At 42.6% G+C, this 26,993-nt stretch overlaps 1 protein-coding gene across 6 annotated transcripts in view; it reads left to right on the top strand.

The window, feature by feature from the left end:
• Window positions 1-492: 492 nt before the first annotated feature.
• The window catches only part of zgc:56095 (Ferritin, lower subunit-like), a 34,319-nt gene continuing 7,818 nt past the window's right edge, over window positions 493-26,993 (top strand). The window contains exons 1-3 of one of the 6 annotated variants that reach the window (XM_046369154.1): window positions 12,004-14,170; window positions 14,461-14,711; window positions 23,339-23,442. In XM_046369154.1, the coding sequence (XP_046225110.1) occupies window positions 23,341-23,442 (102 nt within the window). In that variant the 5' untranslated portion in view covers window positions 12,004-14,170; window positions 14,461-14,711; window positions 23,339-23,340. Of the gene's footprint in view, window positions 614-12,003; window positions 14,712-23,338; window positions 23,443-26,993 lie in introns of those variants that run through there. The other 5 variants (XM_046369155.1, XM_046369153.1, XM_046369152.1 and 2 more) reach the window with 5 other exon arrangements.

The following is a 26,993-nucleotide window of genomic DNA, read 5'->3' on the forward strand; positions in this document are numbered from 1 at the left end:
CAAGTACTAGTTTTTTCTCTATAAGCCAATATGTAATGCATATACAGTGATTTGCATTAAGGACAATGTAATGGGCAGAGTAAAAGTCCAGCAACACTCAGAGCCCTATGAAATGTACAAAATATATAGATTCTACAGACCCTATTGAGTACTCCTTACCCCACTTTTACGTTGGCACAAATAATAGTTTTTTCTCTATAAGACAATATGTAATACATACACAGTAGTGGAGGCTGCTGAGGGGAGGACGGCTCATAATAATGTCTAGAACGTTCCAGTTTATATTATGAGCAGTCCTGCCTTCAGCAGCCTCCACTGATATACAGTGATTTCACCTCCAAACATGTTTTAAAACCCAGATTGTATGTCACCTAAATATAATATAATAACACATATGAATCATTGTTAATGTTTAGACATGCATTTTTTATACATCATTAATAAATACAGGTTAATGACACTTTTCTACTTTTATTTTGACCATTTCTGACGTTCCGTGACCCGGAAGTACTTATTTAATGTTGTTGACGGGTCAACGTTGGAAAATCTCTGCAAGATAGTGCAGTTTCTCAAATAAACTAACGTTTCTAGTGATTAAAAACAAAGGGAGAACGTAAGTAGAACATTCTGGTGCCTCAGTATTCGATATGTCAATGCAATTAGCTGGAGGTTTACAAGTATTTGTGAGACATTTTTTTAAATCGTTTGCAGTGGCTAGCGAACGTTAGCTAATTATTTGGGTAACACCAACAACCTAGTTATGTAGCTAATGACTATCTCAAATGTGCCTTATCAGAGAACTACACCCATGTTGGTGGCCTAGCCATTTGCTCTGCATTCCTCGTGCCTTGTCTGTTAGCTAACTAACGCTAATTACGTGCTGTAGCGTTAGGTCACTCTCACTGTCGTGCATATATATAGCATTCTGTTGGTGGTAAGAATTTTTTATATAATTTTACATTTAAAAACTCTTAAGTGTTGAACCAGGTATAGTTTTTTTGTACCCGTTCATAAACCATGTGCAATGGAATTGGTACATCTCAAATCTCTTCCCATTTATTTTATATATATATATATATATATATATATATTGAGGAGGCCAAGATGGCGGCTTGAACATACACTCTTTTTTTTTTACCGAGCTCCGCAAAAAAATTCAGAAAGATTGTGGAAAAACAAGTTTACAGTCATCACTATTACTGTTTTTATTTGTTCAAGATATAATTACTTTCCTGTGACTGGAATAAGAATTTGATCATTTATTTCGGCATGACCATGCGAAGTCGTGACAAATAGAAAGGAAGAAGCTAGCCGTTCTATTGCTAATCAACAAGAGAGAAACGTGCTTATAGACAACTGCCATAACTACGCTTGCCCTACGGATAATATCATACTTTCGAATGCTGTTGAAGATGACGAATTCCAACCCTTTACCGGTTACTCCGTGCAAACGTCCACCCTCCAAAACCCCCAACATGAACTCTGACATCGTGGCTACCCTCTCCTTACTCATCAACTCCAGGTCTGACGCCATTGAGAAAATGGTAGGCACGACCACCATGGTTATCGAAGGCTTGAAAAAGACTGGAGTTTGTATGTGGTGAAATCTAGGATGTGGAAAAAATAATAACAATGTCTACCATAGACGTCTCACTGATCTGGAACAATACACAAGAAGATGGAACATGAGACTCCACGGATTGCCAGAGGTGGAGAATGTGCGAGGAGAGGCTATCCACATCTGCCAAGAAGTTATGCCTGCAGAGAAGAACAAAGTTCGTGGTACCATGGACGTCGTGCATCGCCTCGGCAAGAAGCAACAGCAAAACCATTCAAGACCAAGGGGTATCATCATCCTCTTCATTGCCAGATTATACAAGGATGCTGTCTGGAAAGCTGTTAGGAAGAACGCCTTCCTTCAGAGCTATGGTATGTGTTTCGCCTAGCATCTCAGCCCAGAGGACATAGAAAGAAGGAACAAGTTGTGGCCAAAGATCAAAAAAGTACGAAATGAGGCTTACTTCGGAGGACGACGTCAACGGTTCAGAAATCCATATTCCTCCCTAAAATCTCACCAGAAGGAACAGATTGATGGTTTTGGCCATGGTATTCTCATTTTCCTTGTATTGTTTACTTTACCTAACAAGCATCAGGTGACAATTTTTCGGAATACTGAGGTACTTCAAGTTATTAGTTTGGTCTTGTATGACGAGAAGGCCTATTTTGTTTACAAACTTACGAAGAAGACTGAAAGTTGTATTTATTTTTTATGTATACAGTAACTAAGATACTGTTTTTAAAGAGCAAACAGGTCTACTCTGACTTTACACGGTTGTTCTATTTAGTTATTACTACTTATTTCCAAGTGAAAAGGGTCTTAGAAGCATGTATGTAAATCATTTTCTATTCCATTTTTTATGATCAGTTTTCATATGCACTTAAAGTAGTAGGTACCCTTTTAATTTAAATTATTATTTTGTATTTTCTCAGAATAGTTCCTGATTCCACTAAAGAGGGTTTTTAGTCTCTTACTTCAAAGAACCCTTGGTTTGGTCTTGAACATAATTTTCAGTTGAGTTGAATTTCAAAAGCTGGACAACATCTAGCTCAGAGTTTATGGAATAAGCTATTTTCACTTAGTTGACTTAAATGGTGAAGATCTCGGTTCCTTATCGCTTACATTCACTGCTCCTACGTTTTTGACGACTCCTACAGTTTATTCTTTATATAATCTTTGTTTTGTCTTCGTCTATAGTTTCTCTTAATGCTAGGGTCTTACGAAACAATGCACAAGGCCTTATTTTTATTTGCTCAACAATTTCAAACAGATTTTTGCTTTTTTTCAAGAGTCTCACTCCATTTTGGCTGATGCCAACTTCTGGAGGTCACAGTGGGGCAACGCTATTTGGCTTTCCCATGGATCTGAACACACTGCTGGTGTCATTACAATGAAAAATCCCTTTGGTAATATTCTACACTCAGAATGTGACCGCTTTGGTCACTTTATTTGTCTTGTGATCAATTACAATGACATTATGCTCATTGTGAACTTCTACGGGTACAACATCAAACATGAGAATGATAAGTTGCTTGAATCTATAGAGAAACATATACTTCATTGGTTATCTAAATTTCCGAGTTTATTATTATTGATAGGAGGGGACTTTAACATTACTATAGATAATTCAACTGATAGATGGCCCCCAGGTAGGCCAACCAATCAGAATTTGGGTTTAATACTATTTATGGAAAAGTTTGATCTTACTGATATATGGAGAGAGAGGTTTCCTGCTGACAGACCATTCACTTGGAGTAACAAAACAGGTTCCAGACAATCCAGAATAGATTTTTGGCTTATATCCAAATGTATTGATAGTGAGTGTGTTACTACAAGTATTTGTACTACTCCCCTCACAGACCATAGGGCCATTTACATTGATATCAAAATATATCCCCCTGATACTAACCTTGGTAGGCCATCCTACTGGAAGCTAAATAGCTCATTATTAAATAATGATATAGTTAAGATTGAGGATAAAGATCTGCTTTCACACTTTTGGGAAAGGGCTTGTGAAGAAAAATCTTATTGCAAGAACTGGGAGCTCTTTAAATTTGAAGTGTCCAAATACCTTAGCAAGATTACTACCATATTTTCTAAGACCAGAAAAGCTGAGGAGGAAAAGGTGATCATTAAAGAGAACTTCCCTTTCTCAGAGGTCCCCAGCCGGCCTCTCGGGAGGAGAAGATGGAACTGATTGAGTTACAAAATAAACTGGATAATACAGTGGGGCAAAAAAGTATTTAGTCAGCCACCAATTGTGCAAGTTCTCCCACTTAAAAAGATGAGGCCTGTAATTTTCATCATAGGTACACTTCAACTATGACAGACAAAATGAGAAAAAAAATCCCAAATCACATTGTAGGATTTTTAATGAATTTATTTGCAAATTATGGTGGAAAATAAGTACACTGCTGAAAAAAATGAATGGAACACTAAAATAACACATCCTATATCTGAATGAATGAAATATTCTTATTAAATACTTTTTTTCTTTACATAGTTGAATGTGCTGACAACAAAATCACGCAAATTATCAATGGAAATCAAATTTATCAACCCATGGAGGTCTGGATTTGGAGTCACACTCAAAATGAGTGGAAAACCACACTACAGGCTGATCCAACTTTGATGTAATGTCCTTAAAACAAGTCAAAATGAGGCTCAGTAGTGTGTTTGGCCTCCACGTGCCTGTATGACCTCCCTACAATGCCTTGGCATGCTCCTGATGAGGTGGCGGATGGTCTCCTGAGGGATCTCCTCCCAGACCTGGACTAAAGCATCCGCCAACTCCTAGACAGTCTGTGGTGCAACGTGGCGTTGGTGGATGGAGCGAGACATATGTCCCAGATGTGCTCAATTGGATTCAGGTCTGGGGAACGGGCGGGCCAGTCCATAGCATCAATCCCCTCCTCTTGCAGGAACTGCTGACACACTCCAGCCACATGAGGTCTAGCATTGTCTTGCATTAGGCAGAACCCAGGTCCAACCGCACCAGCATATGGTCTCACAAGGGGTCTGAGGATCTCATCTCGGTACCTAATGGCAGTCGGGCTACCTCTGGCGAGCACATGGAGGGCTGTCTGGCACCCCAAAGAAATGCCACCCCACACCATGACTGACCCACCGCCAAACCGGTCATGCTGGAGGATGTTGCAGGCAGCAGAACGTTCTCCACGGCGTCTCCAGACTCTGTCACGTCTGTCACATGTGCTCAGTGTGATCCTGCTTTCATCTGTGAAGAGCACAGGGCGCCAGTGGCAAATTTGCCAATCTTGGTGTTCTCTGGCAAATGCCAAACGTCCTGCACAGTGTTGGGCTGTAAGCACAACCCCCACCTGTGGACGTCGGGCCCTCATACCACCCTCATGGAGTCTGTTTCTGACCATTTGAGCAGACGCATGCACATTTGTGGTCATTTTGCAGGGCTCTGGCAGTGCTCCTCCTGCTCCTCCTTGCACATAGGCGGAGGTAGCGGTCCTGCTGCTGGGTTGTTGCCCCCCTACGGCCTCCTCCACGTCTCCTGGTGTACTGGCCTGTCTCCTGGTAGCGCCTCCATGCTCTGGACACTATGCTGACAGACACAGCAAACCTTCTTGCCACAGCTCGCATTGATGTGTCATCCTGGATGAGCTGCACTACCTGAGCTACTTGTGTGGGTTGTAGACTCCGTCTCATGCTACCACTAGAGTGAAAGCACCGCCAGCATTCAAAAGTGACCAAAACATCAAGCCAGGAAGCATAGGACCTAAGAAGTGGTCTGTGGTCACCACCTGCAGAGCCCCTCCTTTATTGGAGGTGTCTTGCTAATTGCCTATAATTTCCACCTGTTGTCTATTCCATTTGCACAACAGCGTGTGTTATGTATTGTCAATCAGTGTTGCTTCCTAAGTGGGCAGTTTGATTTCACAGAAGTGTGATTGACTTGGAGTTACATTGTCCTGTTTCAGTGTTCCCTTTATTTTTTTGAGCAGTGTATTTGTCCACCTACAAACAAGCAAGATTTCTGTCTCTAACAGACCTGTAACTTCTTCTTTAAGAGGCTCCTCTGTCCTCCACTCGTTACCTGTATGAACATGTTATCAGTATAAAAGACACCTGTCCACAACCTCAAACAGTCACACTCCAAACTCCACTATGGCTAAGACCAAAGAGCTGTCAAAGGACACCAGAAACAAAATTGTAGACCTGCACTAGGCTGGGAAGACTGAATCTGCAATCGGTAAGCAGCTTGGTTTGAAGAAATCAACTGTGGGAGCAATTATTAGGAAATGGAAGCCATATAAGACCACTGATAATCTCCCTCGATATGTGGCTCCACGCAAGATCTCACCCCGTGGGGTCAAAATGATCACAAGAACGGTGAGTGAAAATCCCAGAACCACACGGGGGGACCTAGTGAATGACCTGCAGAGAGCTGGGACCAAAGTAACAAAGCCTACCATCAGTAACACACTACGCCGCCAGGGACTCAAATCCTGCAGTGCCAGACGTGTCTCCCTGCTTAAGCCAGTACATGTCCAGGCCCGTCTGAAGTTTGCTGGAGAGCATTTGGATGATCCAGAAGAAGATCGGGAGAATGTCAGATGAAACCAAAAAGTTATATTTTGGTTAACTCAACTCGTCGTGTTTGGAGGACAAAGAATGCTGAGTTGCATCCAAAGAACACCATACCTACTGTGAAGCATGGGGGTGGAAGCATCATGCTTTGGGGCTGTTTTTCTGCAAAGGGACCAGGACAACTGATCCATGTAAAGGAAAGAATGAATGGGGCCATGTATCGTGAGATTTTGAGTGAAATCCATCAGCAAGGGCATTGAAGATGAAACGTGGCTGGGTCTTTCAGCATGACAATGATCCTAAACACACCGCCCGGGCAATGAAGGCGTGGCTTCATAAAAAGCATTTCAAGGTCCTGGAGTGGCCTAGCCAGTCTCCAGATCTCAACCCCATAGAAAATCTTTGGAGGGAGTTGAAAGTCCGTGTTGCCCAGCAACAGCCCCAAAACATCACTGCTCTAGAGGAGATCTGCATGGAGGAATGGGCCAAAATACCAGCAACAGTGTGTGAAGACTTACAGAAAACGTTTGACCTCTGTCATTGCCAACAACGGGTATATAACAAAGTATTGAGAAACTTTGTTATTGACGAAATACTTATTTTCCACCATAATTTGCAAATAAATTCATTAAAAATCCTACAATGTGATTTTCTGGATTTTTTTTTCTTATTTTGTCTGTCATAGTTGAAGTGTACCTATGATGAAAATTACAGGCCTCATCTTTTTAAGTGGGAGAACATGCACAATTGTTGGCTTACTAAATACTTTTTTTGCCCCACTGTGTGTGTGTGTGTGTGTATTTATTTTTTGTAGTGACATTTCTGAAGTCTACAGAAATAGGATGAATTCTGTTCTATTTCTGTAGACTTCAGAAATGTCACTACAAATAACACTATCCAGAAGTTAAACATTGGTGTTATTACAGATTACCAAAATTAATCGATAAATACTGTAGCAATTTTTACAGAATTGTATAGCTCTACGTACTGTCAGGAATCCACAGATATGATTTTTGACTCCACTGAATAATGTTCACTCAATCAGTGATATGGAATCTAAACAGTGTGAACCCATCAAAGTTGAGGAGATTATAGTCTATCAAACATCAGAAGAACAATAAATCACCAGGTGTTGATGGAATTCATCAGAATTGTACAAATTATTTTCTGAACAAGTAGCTCCCTTCCTATTTGATGTCTTTTTAGAGTATTAAAAACAATGTTCTCCCTCCTACAATGAGTCGGTGGTTAATAACACTGATACCTAAGCCTAAAAAAGTACTGCTCATCGATAACTGGCGTCCAATTTGTAGTCTTAATAATGACTACTACTTGCAGAAATAATTAAAGAAGTCCTGGATGCAATCATTGATGAAACACAGTCTGGCTTCATGAGGAACAGACATATATTTCTAACAATATCAGACTAGTATTAGACATACTTGACTACTCTGACCTAATAACTGAGGATAGCTTCATATTTTTAGATTTTCATAAAGCATTTGACACAGTAGAGCATCAGTTCCTCTTCCACTCCCTTGAGAGACTTTGCTTTGGGGATTTTTTTTCTATATGGCTATTAAGAGACTCTATACAAATGGTAACAGCTCTATCAAATTAAAATATGACGCCTAGATTTGAGTTAAAGAGCAGAATTAAGCAAGGTTGTCCTATCTCTCCGTACCTGTTTTTATTAATCACACAAATTATTTAAATAATAGTCCTGTACAAGGTATATCCATAGCTGGTAAAGAAATTGTTATAAGCCAGCTGGCTGATGATACTACACTTTTTTTTTCTGAAAGATGCTAACCAAATACCCATATCGATAAAGTCTGGTCTGTATCTTAACATTAATAAATGTGAACTCAAGCCTGTCAAAGATTGTGTGACACCTTCATATTATGGTATTCCAGTAAAAGAAGAACTTAACTATTTAGGCATAACATTACAAACATTACAAAAATCAGAAGTCTAGAGTCTTACTAAATTTGAACCCTCTTATTTAAAAAAAACAAAAAAAAACAGAAGAAGCTAAATCAATGGCTACAGAGGGACTTATCTTTTAAAAGGAAGTCCTAATAACTTCAGCCTTGGTTATCTCTAGACTAACATGGTTATCTCTAGACTAACATATGGCACTCTATCTACATTTGGTGGCCTTAACTTCATGTTGGTTTGCAATTATAATATTGACAAAGTTTCAATGAAACGTTCTGCTTTTCATCGGAAGGTTTTCTTGTTATGATCCTTAAAACATTTACATTTAAGTCATTTAGCAGACGCTCTTATCCAGAGCGACTTACAAATTGGTGCATTCACCTTATGACATCCAGTGGGACAGTCACTTAACAATAGTGCATCTAAAACTTAGGGGGGGGGTGAGAGGGATTACTTATCCTATCCTAGGTATTCCTTAAAGAGGTGGGGTTTCAGGTGTCTCCGGAAGGTGGTGATTGACTCCGCTGTCCTGGCGTCGTGAGGGAGTTTGTTCCACCATTGGGGGGCCAGGGCAGCGAACAGTTTTGACTGGGCTGAGCGGGAGCTGTACTTCCTCAGTGGTAGGGAGGTGAGCAGGCCAGAGGTGGATGAACGCAGTGCCCTTGTTTGGGTGTAGGGCCTGATCAGAGCCTGGGGGTACTGAGGTGCCGTTCCCCTCACAGCTCCGTAGGCAAGCACCATGGTCTTGTAGCGGATGCGAGCTTCAACTGGAAGCCAGTGGAGAGAACGGAGGAGCGGGGTGACGTGAGAGAACTTGGGAAGGTTGAACACCAGACGGGCTGCGGCGTTCTGGATGAGTTGAAGGGGTTTAATGGCACAGGCAGGGAGCCCAGCCAACAGCGAGTTGCAGTAATCCAGACGGGAGATGACAAGTGCCTGGATTAGGACCTGCGCCGCTTCCTGTGTGAGGCAGGGTCGTACTCTGCGGATGTTGTAGAGCATGAACCTACAGGAACGGGCCACCGCCTTGATGTTGGTTGAGAACGACAGGGTGTTGTCCAGGATCACGCCAAGGTTCTTGGCGCTCTGGGAGGAGGACACAATGGAGTTGTCAACCGTGATGGCGAGATCATGGAACGGGCAGTCCTTCCCCGGGAGGAAGAGCAGCTCCGTCTTGCCGAGGTTCAGCTTGAGGTGGTGATCCGTCATCCACACTGATATGTCTGCCAGACATGCAGAGATGCGATTCGCCACCTGGTCATCAGAAGGGGGAAAGGAGAAGATTAATTGTGTGTCGTCTGCATAGCAATGATAAGAGAGACCATGTGAGGTTATGACAGAGCCAAGTGACTTGGTGTATAGCGAGAATAGGAGAGGGCCAAGAACAGAGCCCTGGGGGACACCAGTGGTGAGAGCGCGTGGTGAGGAGACAGATTCTCGCCACGCCACCTGGTAGGAGCGACCTGTCAGGTAGGACGCAATCCAAGCGTGGGCCGCGCCGGAGATGCCCAACTCGGAGAGGGTGGAGAGGAGGATCTGATGGTTCACAGTATCGAAGGCAGCCGATAGATCTAGAAGGATGAGAGCAGAGGAGAGAGAGTTAGCTTTAGCAGTGCGGAGCGCCTCCGTGATACAGAGGAGAGCAGTCTCAGTTGAATGACTAGTCTTGAAACCTGACTGATTTGGATCAAGAAGGTCATTCAGAGAGAGATAGCGGGAGAGCTGGCCAAGGACGGCACGTTCAAGAGTTTTGGAGAGAAAAGAAAGAAGGGATACTGGTCTGTAATTGTTGACATCGGAGGGATCGAGTGTAGGTTTTTTCAGAAAGGGTGCAACTCTCGCTCTCTTGAAGACGGAAGGGACGTAGCCAGCGGTCAGGGATGAGTTGATGAGCGAGGTGAGGTAAGGGAGAAGGTCTCCGGAAATGGTCTGGAGAAGAGAGGAGGGGATAGGGTCAAGCGGGCAGGTTGTTGGGCGGCCGGCCGTCACAAGACGCGAGATTTCATCTGGAGAGAGAGGGGAGAAAGAGGTCAGAGCACAGGGTAGGGCAGTGTGAGCAGAACCAGCGGTGTCGTTTGACTTAGCAAACGAGGATCGGATGTCGTCGACCTTCTTTTCAAAATGGTTGACGAAGTCATCTGCAGAGAGGGAGGAGGGGGGGGAGGGGGCGGAGGATTCAGGAGGGAGGAGAAGGTGGCAAAGAGCTTCCTAGGGTTAGAGGCAGATGCTTGGAATTTAGCGTGGTAGAAAGTGGCTTTAGCAGCAGAGACAGAGGAGGAAAATGTAGAGAGGAGGGAGTGAAAGGATGCCAGGTCCGCAGGGAGGCGAGTTTTCCTCCATTTCCGCTCGGCTGCCCGGAGCCCTGTTCTGTGAGCTCGCAATGAGTCATCGAGCCACGGAGCGGGAGGGGAGGACCGAGCCGGCCTGGAGGATAGGGGACATAGAGAGTCAAGGGATGCAGAGAGGGAGGAGAGGAGGGTTGAGGAGGCAGAATCAGGAGATAGGTGGGAGAAGGTTTGAGCGGAGGGAAGAGATGATAGGATGGAAGAGGAGAGAGTAGCGGGGGAGAGAGAGCGAAGGTTGGGACGGCGCGATACCATCCGAGTAGGGGCAGTGTGGGAGGTGTTGGATGAGAGCGAGAGGGAAAAGGATACAAGGCAGTGGTCGGAGACTTGGAGGGGAGTTGCAATGAGGTTAGTGGAAGAACAGCATCTAGTAAAGATGAGGTCGAGCGTATTGCCTGCCTTGTGAGTAGGGGGAAGGTGAGAGGGTGAGGTCAAAAGAGGAGAGGAGTGGAAAGAAGGAGGCAGAGAGGAAAGAGTCAAAGGTAGACGTGGGGAGGTTAAAGTCGCCCAGAACTGTGAGAGGTGAGCCGTCCTCAGGAAAGGAGCTTATCAAGGCATCAAGCTCATTGATGAACTCTCCGAGGGAACCTGGAGGGCGATAAATGATAAGGATGTTAAGCTTGAAAGGGCTAGTAACTGTGACAGCATGGAATTCAAAGGAGGCGATAGACAGATGGGTAAGGGGAGAAAGAGAGAATGACCACTTGGGAGAGATGAGGATCCCGGTGCCACCACCCCGCTGACCAGACGCTCTCGGGGTGTGCGAGAACACGTGGGCGGACGAAGAGAGAGCAGTAGGAGTAGCAGTGTTGTCTGTGGTGATCCATGTTTCCGTCAGTGCCAAGAAGTCGAGGGACTGGAGGGAGGCATAGGCTGAGATGAACTCTGCCTTGTTGACCGCAGATTGGCAGTTCCAGAGGCTACCGGAGACCTGGAACTCCACGTGGGTCGTGCGCGCTGGGACCACCAGAGTAGGGTGGCCGCGGCCACGCGGTGAGGAGCGTTTGTATGGTCTGTGCAGAGAGGAGAGAACAGGGATAAACAGACACATAGTTGACAGGCTACAGAAGAGGCTACGCTAATGCAAAGGAGATTGGAATGACAAGTGGACTACACGTCTCGAATGTTCAGAAAGTTAAGCTACGTAGCAAGAATCTTATTGACTAAAATGATTAAAATGATACAGTACTGCTGAAGTAGGCCAGCTGGCAGTGGGTGCGTTGTTGACACTACACTAATCAAATCGTTCCGTTGAGTGTAATAGTTTCTGCAGTGTTGCTATTCGGGGGCTAGCTGGCTAGCTAGCAGTGTTGTTTACGTTACGTTGCGTTAAAAGAACGACAATAGCTGGCTAGCGAACCTAGAAAATCGCTCTAGACTACACAATTATCTTTGATACAAAGACGGCTATGTAGCTAGCTAAGTAGCTAGCTACGATCAAACAAATCAAACCGTTGTACTGTAATGAAATGAAGTGAAAATGTGATACTACCTGTGAATGCGACCGGGTAGTTGAGTTCTATACAGAAGACGTTGGCTAGTGTTGGCTAGCTAGCAGAGTCACCTACGTTAAGGACGACAAATAGCTGGCTATTGAGTTTCAAATATCTCTAACGGTCGCCCCAGCGTGAGTTTTTATTTTTTTTAAATGCACGTGATGTTAGCATGTTCTCTCCATTCCAGAATGTGATTGATACGTAACAGTGCATTTAATCCGCGCTGCCCTCAAACTAAAAGCACGCAGCCCGTTTTTTATTTATAGGCTGTTTCAATTTCAAATGAATTGCCAGTTTTTATTTTCTAAGAACAGTTTGAATTTAGGTGTGTTCCACCTCATTCATTCTCATAAAAATGGTCATTTTTACTTTTGTGGACAATTTAATATTTGGGACATTTCTGACCCGGACAAAATTCCCAAGCACTTCCCAATTGTTTGTGCAGTTCAAGTCTGCAGACATTTGCTCATCTCCCGTCAGAACAGGATCTGCACACGTGTTCACATTTTCCATCTGTTGCCCTCATTGCAGTCATTGTTTTCGTTACTAATAACTTTGGAAATGTGTGCGTTTCTATCAAAGTGAATTATTACGTTGTAATAGTTTCTATGTCGTTTCTATTGTAGCATACTGTATGTATAGAGCATAATATATTTGTGTATATTCTTTATAACCGCAGACACGTGAGGTAACGTTACTCATTTTATAACCTTCATGGTGTTATATTCAATCGTGCTTAGGTAGCTAGCTACTTCTATCAGCTCTGTAAAACAATGCTAATTGCGTCAGAGAAGTATTATCTTGTGATGTATTTTGAAGCTACATGACCTTATGACTTCCAAGTGGCACAGCGGTCAAAGGCACAGCACATCAATGCTAGAGATGACACTACAGACTCCCGGGTTCAAATCCATGCTGCGTTTCTATCAAAGTAAGTGCCTAATTATGTTAGTTTCCGTATGCCGTTTCTGCTGTAGCTCACTATGTATGGAGCATAAGATATTTGTGTATATTCTTTATAACAGCTGACACGTGAGGTAATGTTACTCATTTTATAACCTTCATGGTGTTATATTCAATCGTGCTTAGGTAGCTAGCTACATTCTTCCATTAGCTCTGTAAAACAATGCTAGTTGTGTCAGAAGTATTAGCTTGTGTTGTATTTTGAAGCTACCCTGGCCTTATGACTCCCAAGTGGTGCAGCGGTCTATGCCACTGCATCTCAGTGCTAGAGGCATCACTACAGATACCCTGGTTCAAATCCAGGCTGTATCACAACTGGCTGTGATTGGGAGTCCCATAGGGCAGCGCACAATTGGCCCAGCGTCCGAGTCTGGCCGGTGTAGGCCATCATTGTATAGCTCTGTTCTGCCCTGCCTTGCCCCCTTGTGGAGCTCAAAAGTTAGTTTCTTACTGTTATAACTCTGTGATTTTGTCAATGCAATAAACTCTTCTTTTTTTTAGCAGTGATCATTATGTTACTTATTTGTAATATTGCTATATCCTAATATTGTATACTAATTAATATTTCCCCCTTTATTCTGTACTTTCAGAAACCACAAACAGTATTTGCCAATATCATAACTGGAATTGGACATCTTTGGAGCTGAAGAATAAGGACAGCTATTGTATGCTAACCTACACTCCTTAACAGTTGTACTGGATGAAAACACAGCAAGAAAACACACAGGCCAATATGTAATAGTCGTCTATTTTATTGCAGTATTGGTAGTTGGTTCAACAACAACAACTTGTTGTACTAGAGGACAAAAAACTGAATATGCATAACCCATATTTAATATTCATGCAGTGACTGAACAACAACTGCATTTCCACCCCCACCTCTAAAGGCATAGTATCATGGCAGGTCACCTGTCAAGTCACCTGTCAGGTCAGTCAGTCACTTATCGCTGCAGATGTGCTCAATAATGCTTGAGCATGTGATACTCCTCAAAGCATGGTGAAATACATAGAGGTGTATCACAAGCTAAACACATGTATTTTGTCATCTTCTCCTGGCGCCAGACAGGCAGACTTTGCAGTGCCTCCGTGTGCGACTACCTTGAGCAGCAGTTTGAGGGACTTTGCAGGGAAAATGCTGTGTAGTGAGGCGTAGGGGATTGTCTACAGCAGGGCGACCCCCAGTGGATGGGCGCCGAGGGGTGTGGTGCTCCTCCAGCAGTTCTCTCATGAGCTTCTCTCTGTACTTTTGGTAGGTAATTACTTTACCTATGAGGGAGTGAGGATGAGGATGATGAGGCAGTGGGTAGGTGGGTGAGATTTTGTCACTATAATTGCATAATGGATTTATGTGAACAGTACAACCAGTTACAAAAATACCTTGTTCAGTAATCATCTCACCTGTTAGTTGGCGGTGAACTATGCTGCCGTTGAGGACAGCAGTGTCGACCAGATGGAAAAAAAATATCTTCTTATACCACTTGGTCATATTCAGAGTGCATTCCACAAAGCTGTTTATCATGTCCGCCTTATACACGGCCCCCATTTTGAGGAGATAGTCAAGCGCACAATCTGGTTTGATCTTTCTCTCTCCCGTCAGGTGGTCCACCTTCCCTGTGGCCGACATGGTTGCTGTATGGACAGTGGAGAGGAAAAGGACGTCTTGTTTGTCATGCCACTTTACTGCCATCTGTTGACCGTTCTCCTGGAACTCCACCTCCCCTCTCTGCATCTTCCTGCATCCGTATGCCGGCATCCCCTTCCTGTTCGACCTGACTGTGCCACAGGCCCCTGTGCTGTTGGAGAGCAGATGCTGTGGAAGAGTGTGGGACTGCTGTACCAATTGTCCACGTAAGTCCCTTGTCGAGATGAGGAGCCAGCATGGTCATCACCACGGACCCAGACACCCCAAGCCCCTCATAATGTTAGATGTCAGTGGTGGACCCTGTGTATACTATAATATCCTAGACAAATATTGTCTTCACGTCGCACATGACAAAGAACTTCACTCCAAACCTGTGCCTTTTGGCGGGAATATATTGACAGAACGCCAGCCTACCTTTCCATAACGTCAGCCTACCTTTCCATAACGTCAGGGGCTCATCAATTCATAGTTCCTTGTATGGCACAAAGACATGACCAAATGCTGATGTCAGGCTAATAAGAACATTTCTTATTTTGTATAACGGGTCACTTAGGTTGGCAGTAGCATTGTTGACGAAATGCAGGCATCGCAGCAGAACTAGGAAGCAGTCTTGGGAAAAGAGGTTTGCAAAGAAGGGAGTTGCGAATATAGGATCTGTGCTCCAGTATTCTCTTAGGGAGTTCTTAACTATTCCCATGAGAAGGACTGGGCACCAGGAAGGTATACATTTCACTAATTGTGGTTGTCACCCATTTAGTGAGTTTCCCCCCTCACTACTGGCTCTCTCTTCTGTAGCTCCAAGGCATAGCGATTGGTCCCATCTGTTTCCCACCAACTCCTCTGTCAGAAACCACTTGAAGCACTCTGCCTCAGTTGGAAATGGCAAGGGGCGTTGCACTCCAGACTGCAAACAGCAGGGCCAGGAGGGGTGAAATGACTGGCGGCCTTCCAGCTACCACAGAACTCCTGTACTTCATCCACTGTCGGTCTGCCTCCATCACCACCAGCATCTTCAAAGGGACCTGGTACTTCGTCAGTGGACAAGGGAAATTCAGATTCAGGGTTCTCAATGGCTACAAGGTTGGGGGGCAGCTCCTTACTGTCAGATTCCTGACTTTCAGACTCATTGTCATTATTTTTAAGAATTTCCACATTTGTGAGTTGTCTCCTTTTCAAAGACATTGCTAATGCTACAGCTTAGCTCACTAGCTACATACATAAACAACAACACTGAATGGCCCAGAGTGAGATGGTACGTGGTTGACTGCCGGCATGCGCCACTTGTATCAATAAATCAATATCAAAAAATGTTTCGTGTCGATTATTTGTGTATTTACTGTCGTGTTCACACGTTTTCAATTCTAGGTGACAAATCATGCATTCCGATTCTTGCAGATTGGAATGGGCACATATTATGTGTAAAATACTTTTTTGAAGGTTGTACTGATTATGAGCTAAGCAAATTCCAGCTGTGTAGCCATGTTTGTTGACATGCAATGCATTCTGGGTTTCACGTAATTGTCTGTTTGACCAAAGATGTTATAACAAAATGAAGTGAGTAAGTGTTCTCACTTTTTTTGAATACTTCCGGAAATGAATGGTGGGATGTGAACGATGGTAGATGACACACCCCTTCAACATTCATACTATAAACAGACCAAACTCATCTTGTCATCTTCGGTTTCTGCGAGGAAAAAATGCATGGCTTCGTGCTGAAACTAATCGTCGGATTATTTTCGATTTCTAGAAAGTGTTTTACCTAATTATTTAGATCAATGGTGAGCTCACCCGTGATGTGATTAATTATATATAGTAATTGCTATTAGCTAATTCATATTGTAGTTTATGTCAGCCGAGAGTTAGAAAATATGACTGCTTGTGTTGGGTCAATCTGTCCTCAGCGCTAGGACAAATGTAGCCTACATTTTTCTGGTTAGGATGATTGTGTTATGCTATAGATCTTCACAGAAGTATATCAACATTGCATCCAAAAATAAGCTGCTTACATTCTGGAAATTTTATTTATTTCACCTTTATTTAACCAGGTAGGCAAGTTTAGAACAATTGCGACTTGGCCAAGATGATAAAGCACAACTTTGTAAGGACTGTGTTTGTGTAAATAGTTTCTGAAAAAAGTGTGGCCAGCTCAAATGCTTATTGTTGCGTCATTCGAAACTGGCCGTTCTAAATGAGTGTTCTAATCACACGGGGTGTGATCATACGCTTCAGGAACCACTGTAGAACGATCACACCCGTGTGATGGTACGTGTGAAAGGGTTTATTTATAAGCAGATTTTTCTCCACACATTATATATGGAACAATCTGTATATAAATTATTCTTTGTTTTTAGAATATAAGTTCTGAAATAATATCCTATTGGTGAGCCAACTGGTAAACGCAGAGGGTATTTTACTCAGCTATAAGGAATTCTTATCACTTTACAAGGTCCCTTGTAACACCTAAACATTTTGCAATTGTCTTAGATGCCATTCCCTCAGGTGTTGCTTTATTATTCAGGAACGTGTCAAGACCTGACCCTCAGCCTACCTTCTGTTGAGCCTGTTGACTCATCAGTAGGAACATTCAACAATAGGAATATGAACCTTGTTTCAGCAGGATGTCATGCCTTATTGGAATGGATTTATTGATAATATCTGTTGCAAAAAAGTTTTGGATGTTGCCATACACATACCTACTTAACAAAATTTAAGGAAGTTTTGTTTAAAAATATTAATAAATATCCTGCTAACCACTACATGAAGAAGTTTAAGGAAAACATCAACTCAAATTGCTCATTTTGTAATGACCACCCAGAAACAGTGTTGCATTTTTTTGGGGGCATTTTATTAATGTAAGAAAACTGTGGCAAGACATCAGTGGATTTATAATTGAACACATTCATGAGGATCTTACACTATTGTAGAGCGATGTAGTGCTTGGATTCTTTACCTATGATAGAAATAAGCTGAAACATTTTTGGCCAAATTTCATATTCACAAATGTAAATTTACAAGCAAAACACATTTTCTTACCTTACAAAAAGAAATGGAACTGTATTTTAAGACAATTAAATAATCTAACAAAAAAAGCTGTTAGAATAATAAGTATGTCCTTGTGTAATGTGATATTGTACCCCCTAGCCCAATTGTTCTTTGTATATTATTTATATATTGTGTTCTCACATGTACTTCCTGTATTGATTTGTTAATAAAATGAAACTGGTAAATGTTTATGCCAGTTCCTTTCAGCCATTTGGGCATGCCTTCTATGTCCTGGATTCTAGATATGTTAGACCAGGGGTACTTAAATACTATTTTAGAAGGTACGGTCACACACATCCTAGCTACTGGTAGCTCAAAGGCTTGCAGATGGTGTTGATACTATAGTCCTTTAATCTTACCATCCAAAGGGAATGCAAAGATTTTAATAACCAAACCAAGATGGACCACAGCCTGTCTTTTCCAATGGGAACAGATGAGTCATAGTGGGCAGAACAAGCAAGAAGGTGGGCAGAGCCAAGCACGAGCTGGCGATATCCTATTGGCCCGTTCTAGCATACAACTGCGTTTTCCGTTAGGGAAGCCCTGCTCTGTGAAATGCATGTGCAATAACTTAATTCAACTTTGCACTCCTAAACAAGACATTTTAAAACTTCGGTAAAGGCTAAAGTCTATAAAACTTAGTCCACTCTGTTTACAACAGATTATAGTTTTGGGAACTGAACTATTGATATAAAGTGTTTCATTTGCAAAATGTAGGACAAAATCCATCTCTTTCCATCTTCTCCCCACTGCCCGTCAGTGGGCTTCCTCGTGGAAACGCCAAGCGGATGCTTCATATTTATACATCCAGTGAAATGTCTCTTCAAAAAATCTGGGGGAAAAAACACAATACACTTGCAGTGAAGCCACTCAACAAACAAATCACATTCCTCTAACAGACTCCCATCCACAGCGTTCTGTGGGGAATGTATGCCGTCGGCTATACACTTAAATCCCTGTGTACCGTTTCGTTCTCTATAGAGGCTGCAAATGCGTTGATTTTCCAACTCGATTTAATGGTAATAAGGCAGAAAAAAACGTGGGAAATATGGGCAGCAGGTAGCCTAGTGGTTAGAGCGTTGGGCCAGTAACCGAAAGGTCAGCTCTGAGATTTGGTCTAGCAACAAGGTCAAAATCTGTCATTCTACCCCTGAACAAGGTTCTTAGGCCGTCATTGTAAGTAAGAATTTGTTCCTAACTGACTTGCCAGGTTAAATTAAATTCATATTTTCTTTGTGAAACACCATTTTCCATGTTAAAGTGGCTAATGCTACTTCCTGATATTGCGCCCCATGTCGAGCCTGGGGTAAACAGGTTCTACAACCTGATTGGTTGAACGCAATAGCAACATCCAGGACTAGCATTCCTAGGCATTACCCATTATCCAGTGTGGTGAATAATGTGTAATGACTTCCCGCTGTCAAACTGAGTTCTAGGAGGAAATCATCAGATTTGCAGTCTGAATGGAGAATGCTTTAGGTACGAACCGGTCCACGGGGATACATGTACTAGCCGGCTGCATGCATTCCCTTCGGATGGTAAGATGGAAGGCCTCAATGTGGCCATCTGACAGCCTTTGGCCTAACTAGGTGACAAAGGTCCAAATGGATATTGTAATTTGTCAGTGTAGTAACAAACCCCCACCTCTCAACAATGCGACCCCAAACTGTTCACACATCTTGTTGGCTGATTTTTGTTGTCGCGGTTTCAAAGCTCATTTCCTGCAGTTCTACACCTTGCCATGGGGCAGAGAGAACATTTAGCCATTTTAAAGCAAAATCAGCTATGTTAGTGAATGACAAAAAAAAAAAAAAAATGCCCACCAAAGGGTTTCCTTTTTGTTGTCTGGACCCATGGTCCGTATTGTCCCTGTTCTGGGTCTGAATACGAACTGCAGTCCACCTATCAGAGTATGTGAGCAGAGTGAGATTCCCAAAGGCTGGAGCGTCGGCCTTCTCGCCCGCTCCAGCACCCACTTCATGAGCTCAAGGCATGCCCGGCCCAGCATGCATTTGTAGTCTACTTGTGTGCTGCAATAGCCCCTTGCTTTAGCTACATTGGTTTGCTAAATATTTTCATAAAAGAAACTGTTATAACACAGGTGCAAATCAAGGTGACTTACAAAGATTATGACCAAGGGAGGGAGTGCAGTGATGTGTTCACAACTAGAGGATATTCTTCGCTGCTGGCCTGCTCTCCGGGCACTATCGCATGAACCTGAAGCCATAGACGGCCAAACTCATGTTTTAAAAAATGTATTAGTAAAAAGGCACTAAGTAATTTGTTTAATTTGTATCAGTCACAGCCTATTTGCACAATTTATAGACTATAATGATTAAATACAATGAAATGTTTAAATGCTGCGAGCTTTGTCCCTACCGACCTGTTGTGTTGCACTCGCAAATGCTTCACAATGTATTTCTTTGTAGGGTATAGCCTTGGAATAATATAGCCTAAATTCATTTTTGTTCCTTCCTAGGCTCCCTCTCTGGCTCCTGACCTATTTAGTGTTTGTATGCTGTTTAATATGACATGTAGCCTATTTGAAAATGAGCGCTTCTTACATCCACCTTTTCATGTTTATTAACATACTTTTAATTCAAATCATATGGTTTGGTTTCAATACTTCAAAAATAATTGGTAGGTCCAGCTAGTCACAAAAATAGTTGGGTGTTGGTTAAATTGTGATTTTAATGAATGGAGCAAATGTGGAGTGGCAGTTTTTTTTGAGCGCAGAGCAGTTTTAAGCTGATCGGTTGGAAAGGACATGGAACCCCCATTTTTATGTATATATTTGTAATAATAATTACAACAATACTGAATGAACAATGAACACTTATTTTAACTTAATAAACTCACAAAAAAAGAAACGTCCCTTTTTCAGGACCCTGTCTTTCAAAGATAATTTGTAAAAATCCAAATAACTTTACAGATCTTCATTGTAAAGAGTTATAACACTGTTTCCCATGCTTGTTCAATGAACCATAAACAATTAATGAACATGCACCTGTGGAACGGTCGTTAACAGCTTACAGACGGTAGGCAATTAAGGTCACAGTTATGAAAACTTTCTAGACTCTAAAAAACACCAAAAGAAAGATGCCCACGGTCCCTGCTCATCTGCGTGAACATGCCTTAGGCATGCTGCAATGAGGCATGAGGACTGCAGATATAGCCAGGGCAATAAATTGTAATGTCCGTACTGTGAGACGCCTTAGACAGCACTACACGGAGACAGGACAGACAGCTGATCGTCCTTGCAGTGGCAGACCACGTGTAACAACTTACTTAATGCAGCTGGTGGCCACACCAGATACTGAGTTACTTTTTATTTTGGACCCCCCTTTGTTCAGGGACACATTATTCCATTTGTTAGTCACATGTCTGTGGAACTTGTTCAGTTTGTCTCAGGTATTTGAAACTTATGTTCATATGAATATTTACACATGTTAAGTTTGCTGAAAATAAACGCAGCTGAGAGTGAGAGGACATTTCTTTTTTTTGCTGAGTTTATATAAATAAAATCTATTTAGTCTCAATAAATAATGAAACATGTTCAATTTGGTTTAAATATTGCAAAAACACAGTGTTGAAGAAGTAAATGTGCCATGTAAAAAAACTAACTTTTAAGTTCCTTGCTCAGTACATGAGAACATATGAAAGCTGGTGGTCATAATTATGTAAAATTCTGGCAAATCAGTTCGCAACTAGCCAGGTAGCCCAAACGGTTGCATATACCCGGATTCTGTTTGCACTGAACGCAAGAGAAGTGACAATTTCCCTAGTTAATATTGCTTGCTAACATGAATTTCTTAACTAAATATGCAGGTTTTAAAAAATATACTGTGTATTGATTTTAAGAAAGGCATTGATGTTTATGGTTAGGTACATTTCTGCAATGATTGTGCTTTTTTTTTCGCAAATTTGCTTTTGTTAAATCATCACCCATTTGACGAAGTTGAAGTAGGCTGTGATTCGATGATAAATTAACAGGCACCGCATTGATTATATGCAACGCAGGACAAGCTAGTTAACTACACATGGTTGCTGATATTACTAGGTTAACTAGTGATTATGTGAAGGTTGATTATTATTATTTTTAAAGAAGTTTAATGTTAGCTAGCAACTTACCGTGGCTCCTTGCAGCCACAATGTCCTTTTGACGCTGCACTCGCGTAACAGGTGGTCAGCCTGCCACGCAGTTTCCTCGTGGATTGCAATATAATCGTCGACCAAAAAGGCTGATTACCGATTCTTATGAAAACTTGAAGTCGATTCCCAACCGTGCAACTGCTCACATACTCTGCCACCCATTTAGTATGGATTCCGTTAGACAGTGTCAGCTGTGTCTGCCACCTTAGCTGAATAAAAGCTTGAATTTGATCTCCCTTTACTCCACGACACATGATATGCAGGATTTCCGTTAGACGGTAATAGCCGATAAATAAAATGGGCGCAGGCCAATTGTCCAGGAGATGAAAGACAAATCGCATTGCAAAATAATGCTTTTTAGCCTATTCGTTGATTTTACATAACTGTTGATGGAAATACATTTGGCTGGGCATGCTTATTGGTCTATAGGTCAATTTGCATAATTTCGTGGAATTCAATTGGTAGGTGTGTATTGTGTTAGTCTCTGTATGCGTGATAAACATATTGACTATGAGTGGACAATCTGTCAGACAGCGGGTGAGCTGCTGCTGGAGTGAAACGTGCTTTATAAATCCAATCATTGCGTAACAATTTGAAATGCTATCGCGTGTTAAATAGTTATGATGGCCTCGATTAAAAAGTGCTAGGCCTACTAAGTTTGCCACTCAAGTGCATATATTAGTCATATTAGCAATCCAAGCTAGTTGTTGCATCTTTAGATCGCCCCTCTTTCTACATTTCTAACGGATCTTTTCATCTATTTCACATGAAAGGTTAAATAAATAAAAGCGCTCGCAAAGCGGTGCGCTTTTGACAATGTTTTCTCGCCAGTTGCACTATGAAACAAATATTTGCACGTAGCCTACTGCGCATTATAATGTGAAGAAATACTAGTTTATCAACATTTAAGCTAAATGTGCTGATCTATTGCATAATCCTCAGTGCTTTTATCGTCCCATAACTGTCCCAGAGTCTGCTTGGAATAGGCTATTTATTTCTCGCACAGAACGACAAGTTGACGAATAGAATGTCAACTTTTCTACTATAGGGGATATTAGATTTACATAGGCTAGTTAATTTTGCTGTTAATTTATAGTCTTGTTGGCTGAGGAAAAGTAAATGTGTCAGTTCTTCTAACATTGTCAAAGTGAGCATTGGAATTCGGTAAGAAGGATGCATCCCGTTGCATCCTTGAATTGCATGTTCCGTTAAGATGAATAACCATACTCTAATGTGATTAGTCATTTTGAGTACCCTTGGTGCAACCCTAATCAGGTTATGCACCAAATGGATATGGGTCCAGTAAACTTCTCAAATGTCCATTAAATTCAAATGCTGCCGGTGAAATGGCGCCACATTTTCCCAAAGGAAAGAAACCCTGATTGTGGTATATAAATGCTAGGGCTGCCAAGCACGGACACAGCTTTATGTAGTTATAATAGCTATGATTTTATAACTTCAAAGACTAAGCTTTTTTACAAATTATTTACTTAGAATTCCTGCCTTTGTTTCATTGCAGAAAATAAATAAATAAAGTTACTAGTAATGGTGTGGTTTTGTAAATTATTCCATATATATTCCATACCAGTGGCCTATTGTTTTCTTTTAGTTAATTTCATATCTTTTTTTGCCATTTCAGAGATGCAGTCGCAGGTAAAACACAACTTCCACCCAGAGAGTGAGGTGAACATCAACAAGCTGGTGAACATCAAGCTGACTGCATCCTACACCTACCTCTCCCTGGTATGGTCTATATAATATGTACAGTGCATTCTGAAAGTATTCAGACCCCTTCGCTTTTTCCACATTTGTTACGTTACAGCCTTATTCTAAAACTGATTAAATGAACATTTTCCTTGTCAGTCTACACACACACAATAAATACCTCAGCGTAGCCTAGTGGTTAGAGCGTTGGACTAGTAACCGGAAGGTTGCGAGTTCAAACCCCCGAGCTGACAAGGTACAAATCTGTCGTTCTGCCCCTGAACAGGCAGTTAACCCACTGTTCCCAGGCCGTCATTGAAAATAAGAATATGTTCTTAACTGACTTGCCTGGTTAAATAAAGGTAAAATTAAAATTTTAAAAAATAACAAAACGAAAACATTTTTTTTTAGAAATGTTTGCAAATATCTTATGTAAAAGGTTGTTTTTTTTATTCTTAATAATTCAGACCTTTGCTATGTGTCTTGAAATTGAGCTCAGGTGCATTTCTGTTTCCATTGATCATCCTTGAGATGTTTCTACAAATTGATTGGGGTCCACCTGTATTTAATTAATTGGACATGATTTGGAAAGGCGCACACCTGTCTATAAGATCCCACAGTTCTCAGAGCAAAGACCAAGCCGTGAGGTCAAAGGAATTGTCCGTAGAGCTATGAGACAGGATTGTTTTAGAGGCACAGATCTGGGGAAAGGGTACCAAAAACAAAACTGAGCAATCTGCGAAGAAGGGCCTTGGTTAGGGTCATGACCAAGAACCCAATGGTCACACTGACAGAGCTCCAGAGTTACTCTGTGGAGATGGGAGAACCTTCCAGAAGGACAGCCATCTCTGCAGCCCTCCACCAATGAAGCGTTTACGGCAGAGTGACTAGACGGAAGATACTCTTCAGTAAAGACACATGAAAGCCCGCTTGAAGTTTGCCAAAAGGCACCTAAACGACTCAGACCATGAGAAACAAGATTATCTGGTCTGATGAAACCAACATTGAACTCTTTGGCCTGAATGCCATGCGTCACATCTGGAGGAAACCAGGCACCGTTCATCACCTGGCCAATACCAACCCTCCTTGTGAAGCGTGGTGGCAGCATCATGCCGTGGGGATGTTTTTTAGGGACTGGGAGACTAGTCAGGATAAAGGGAAAGATGAACGGAGCAAGGTACAGATCCTTGATGAAAACCTGCTACAGAGTGCTCAGGACCTCATACTGGGGCGAAGGTTCACCTTCCAACAGGACGACTACCCTAAGCACACAGCCAAGACTACGCAGGAGTGGCTTCGGGACAAGTCTCTGAATGTCCTTGAGTGGCCCAGCAAGAGTCGGGACTTGAACCCAAACAAACATCTCTGGAGAGACATGAAAATAGCTGTGCAGCGACACTCCCCATCCAACCTGACAGAGCTTGAGAGGATGTGCAAAGAAGAATGGGAGCAACTCCCCAAATACCGGTGTGCCAAGCTTGTAGCGTCATACCCAAGAAGACTCAAGGCTGTAATCGCTGCCAAAAGGTGCTTCAACAAAGTACTGAGTAAAGGGTCTGAATACTTAAATAAATGTGATGTTTTTGTATTTTTATACATTTGCTCAATTTCTAAACTTGTTTTTGCTTTGTCATTATGGGTATTCAAATAAAATGTTATTTGTCTCATACACATGGTTTGCAGCTGTTAATGCGAGTGTAGCGAAATGCTTGTGCTTCTAGTTCCGACCATGCAGTCATATCTAACACGTAATCTAACCTAACAATTTCACAACTACCTTATACACACAAGTGTAAAGGAATGAATAAGAATATGTACATAAAAATATATGAATGAGTGATGGCCGAACGGCATAGGCAAGATGCAGTAGATGGTATAGAGTACAGTATATGCATATGAGATGAGTAATGTAGGGTATGTAAACATTATATAAAGTGGCTAGTGATACATTTATTACATCAATTTTTCCATTATTAAAGTGGCTAGAGTTGAGTCAGTATGGCTGTTGAACAGTCCGATGGCCTAGAGATAGAAGCTGTTTTTCAGTCTCTCGGTCCCCACTTTGATGCACCTGTACTGACCTCGCCTTCTGGATGATAGCGGGGTGAACAGGCAGTGGCTCGGGTGGTTGTTGTCCTTGATTATATTTTTGGCCTTCCTGTGACATTGGGTGGTGTAGGTGTCCTGAGGGCAGGTAGTTGCCCCCGGTGATGCATTGTGCAGACCTCACTACCCTCTGGAGAGCCTTACAGTTATGGGCCTAGCAGTTGCCGTACCAGGCGGTTATACAGCCTGACAGGATGCTCTCGATTGTGCATCTGTAAAAGTTTGAGTGTTCTTGGTGACAAGCCGAATTTCTTCAGCCTCCTGAGGTTGAAGAGGGGCAGCTGCGCCGCCTTCACCGCACTGTCTGTGTGGGTGGACCATTTCAGTTTGTCCATGATGTGTACGCCGAGGAACTTCCACCCTCTCCACTACTGTCACGTCGATGTGGATAGGGGGCTGCTCCCTCTGCTATTTCCTGAAGTCCACGATCATCTCCTTTGTTTTATTGACATTGAGTGTGAGGTTATTTTCCTGAAACCACAGTCCGGGGGCCCTCACCTCCTCCCTGTAGGCCGTCTTGTCATTGTTGGTAATCAAGCCTACCACTGTAGTGTGGCCACGTAGTCGTGGTGAACAGGGAGTACAGGAGAGGGCTCAGAACGCACCCTTGCAGAGCCCCAGTGTTGAGGATCAGCGGGGTGGAGATGTTGCTACCTACCCTCACCACCTGGGGGCGGCCCGTCAGGAAGTCCAGGACCCAGTTGCACAGGGCGGGGTCGAGAACCAGGGTCGGTACTATGGTGTTAAATGCTGAGCTGTAGTCGATGAACAGCAGTCTTACATAGGTATTCCTCTTGTCCAGATGGGTTAGGGCAGTGTGATTGTGATTACGTTGCCTGTGGACCTATTGGGGCTGTAAGCAAATTGAAGTGGGTCTAGGGTGTCAGGTAGGGTGGAGGTGATATGGTTCTTGACTACTCTCTCAAATCACTTCATGATGACGGAAGTGAGTGTTACGGGCCGGTAGTCATTTAGCTCAGTTACCTTAGCTTTATTGGGAACAGGAAAAATGTGTCCCTCTTGAAGCATGTGGGAACAGCAGACTGGGATAAGGATTGATTGAATATGTCCGTAAACACACCAGCCACTGGTCTGCACATGCTCTGAGGACGCGGCTGAGGATGCCGTCCTGGCCTGCAGCCTTGCGAGGGTTAACACGTTTAAATGTTTTACTCACGTTGGCTGCATTGCGACTCTACTTTGTCTCTATACTGCCGCTTAGCTTGTTTGATTGCCTTGCGGAGGGAATAGCTACACTGTCTGTATTCGGTCATGTTTCCGGTCGTCTTGCCCTGATTTAAAAGCAGTGGATTGCGCTTTCAGTTTTGCGCGAATGCTGCCATCAATCCACGGTTTCTGGTTGGGGAATGTTTTAATAGACACTGTGGGTACAACATCACTGATGCACTTGCTAATAAACTTGCTCACGGAATCAGCGTATTCATCAATGTTGTTCGATGCTATGCGGAACATATCCCAGTCCA

The sequence above is a fragment of the Oncorhynchus gorbuscha genome, linkage group LG11 (genome assembly GCF_021184085.1).
Source record: "Oncorhynchus gorbuscha isolate QuinsamMale2020 ecotype Even-year linkage group LG11, OgorEven_v1.0, whole genome shotgun sequence".
In the NCBI taxonomy this organism is placed as follows: Eukaryota; Metazoa; Chordata; class Actinopteri; order Salmoniformes; family Salmonidae; genus Oncorhynchus; species Oncorhynchus gorbuscha.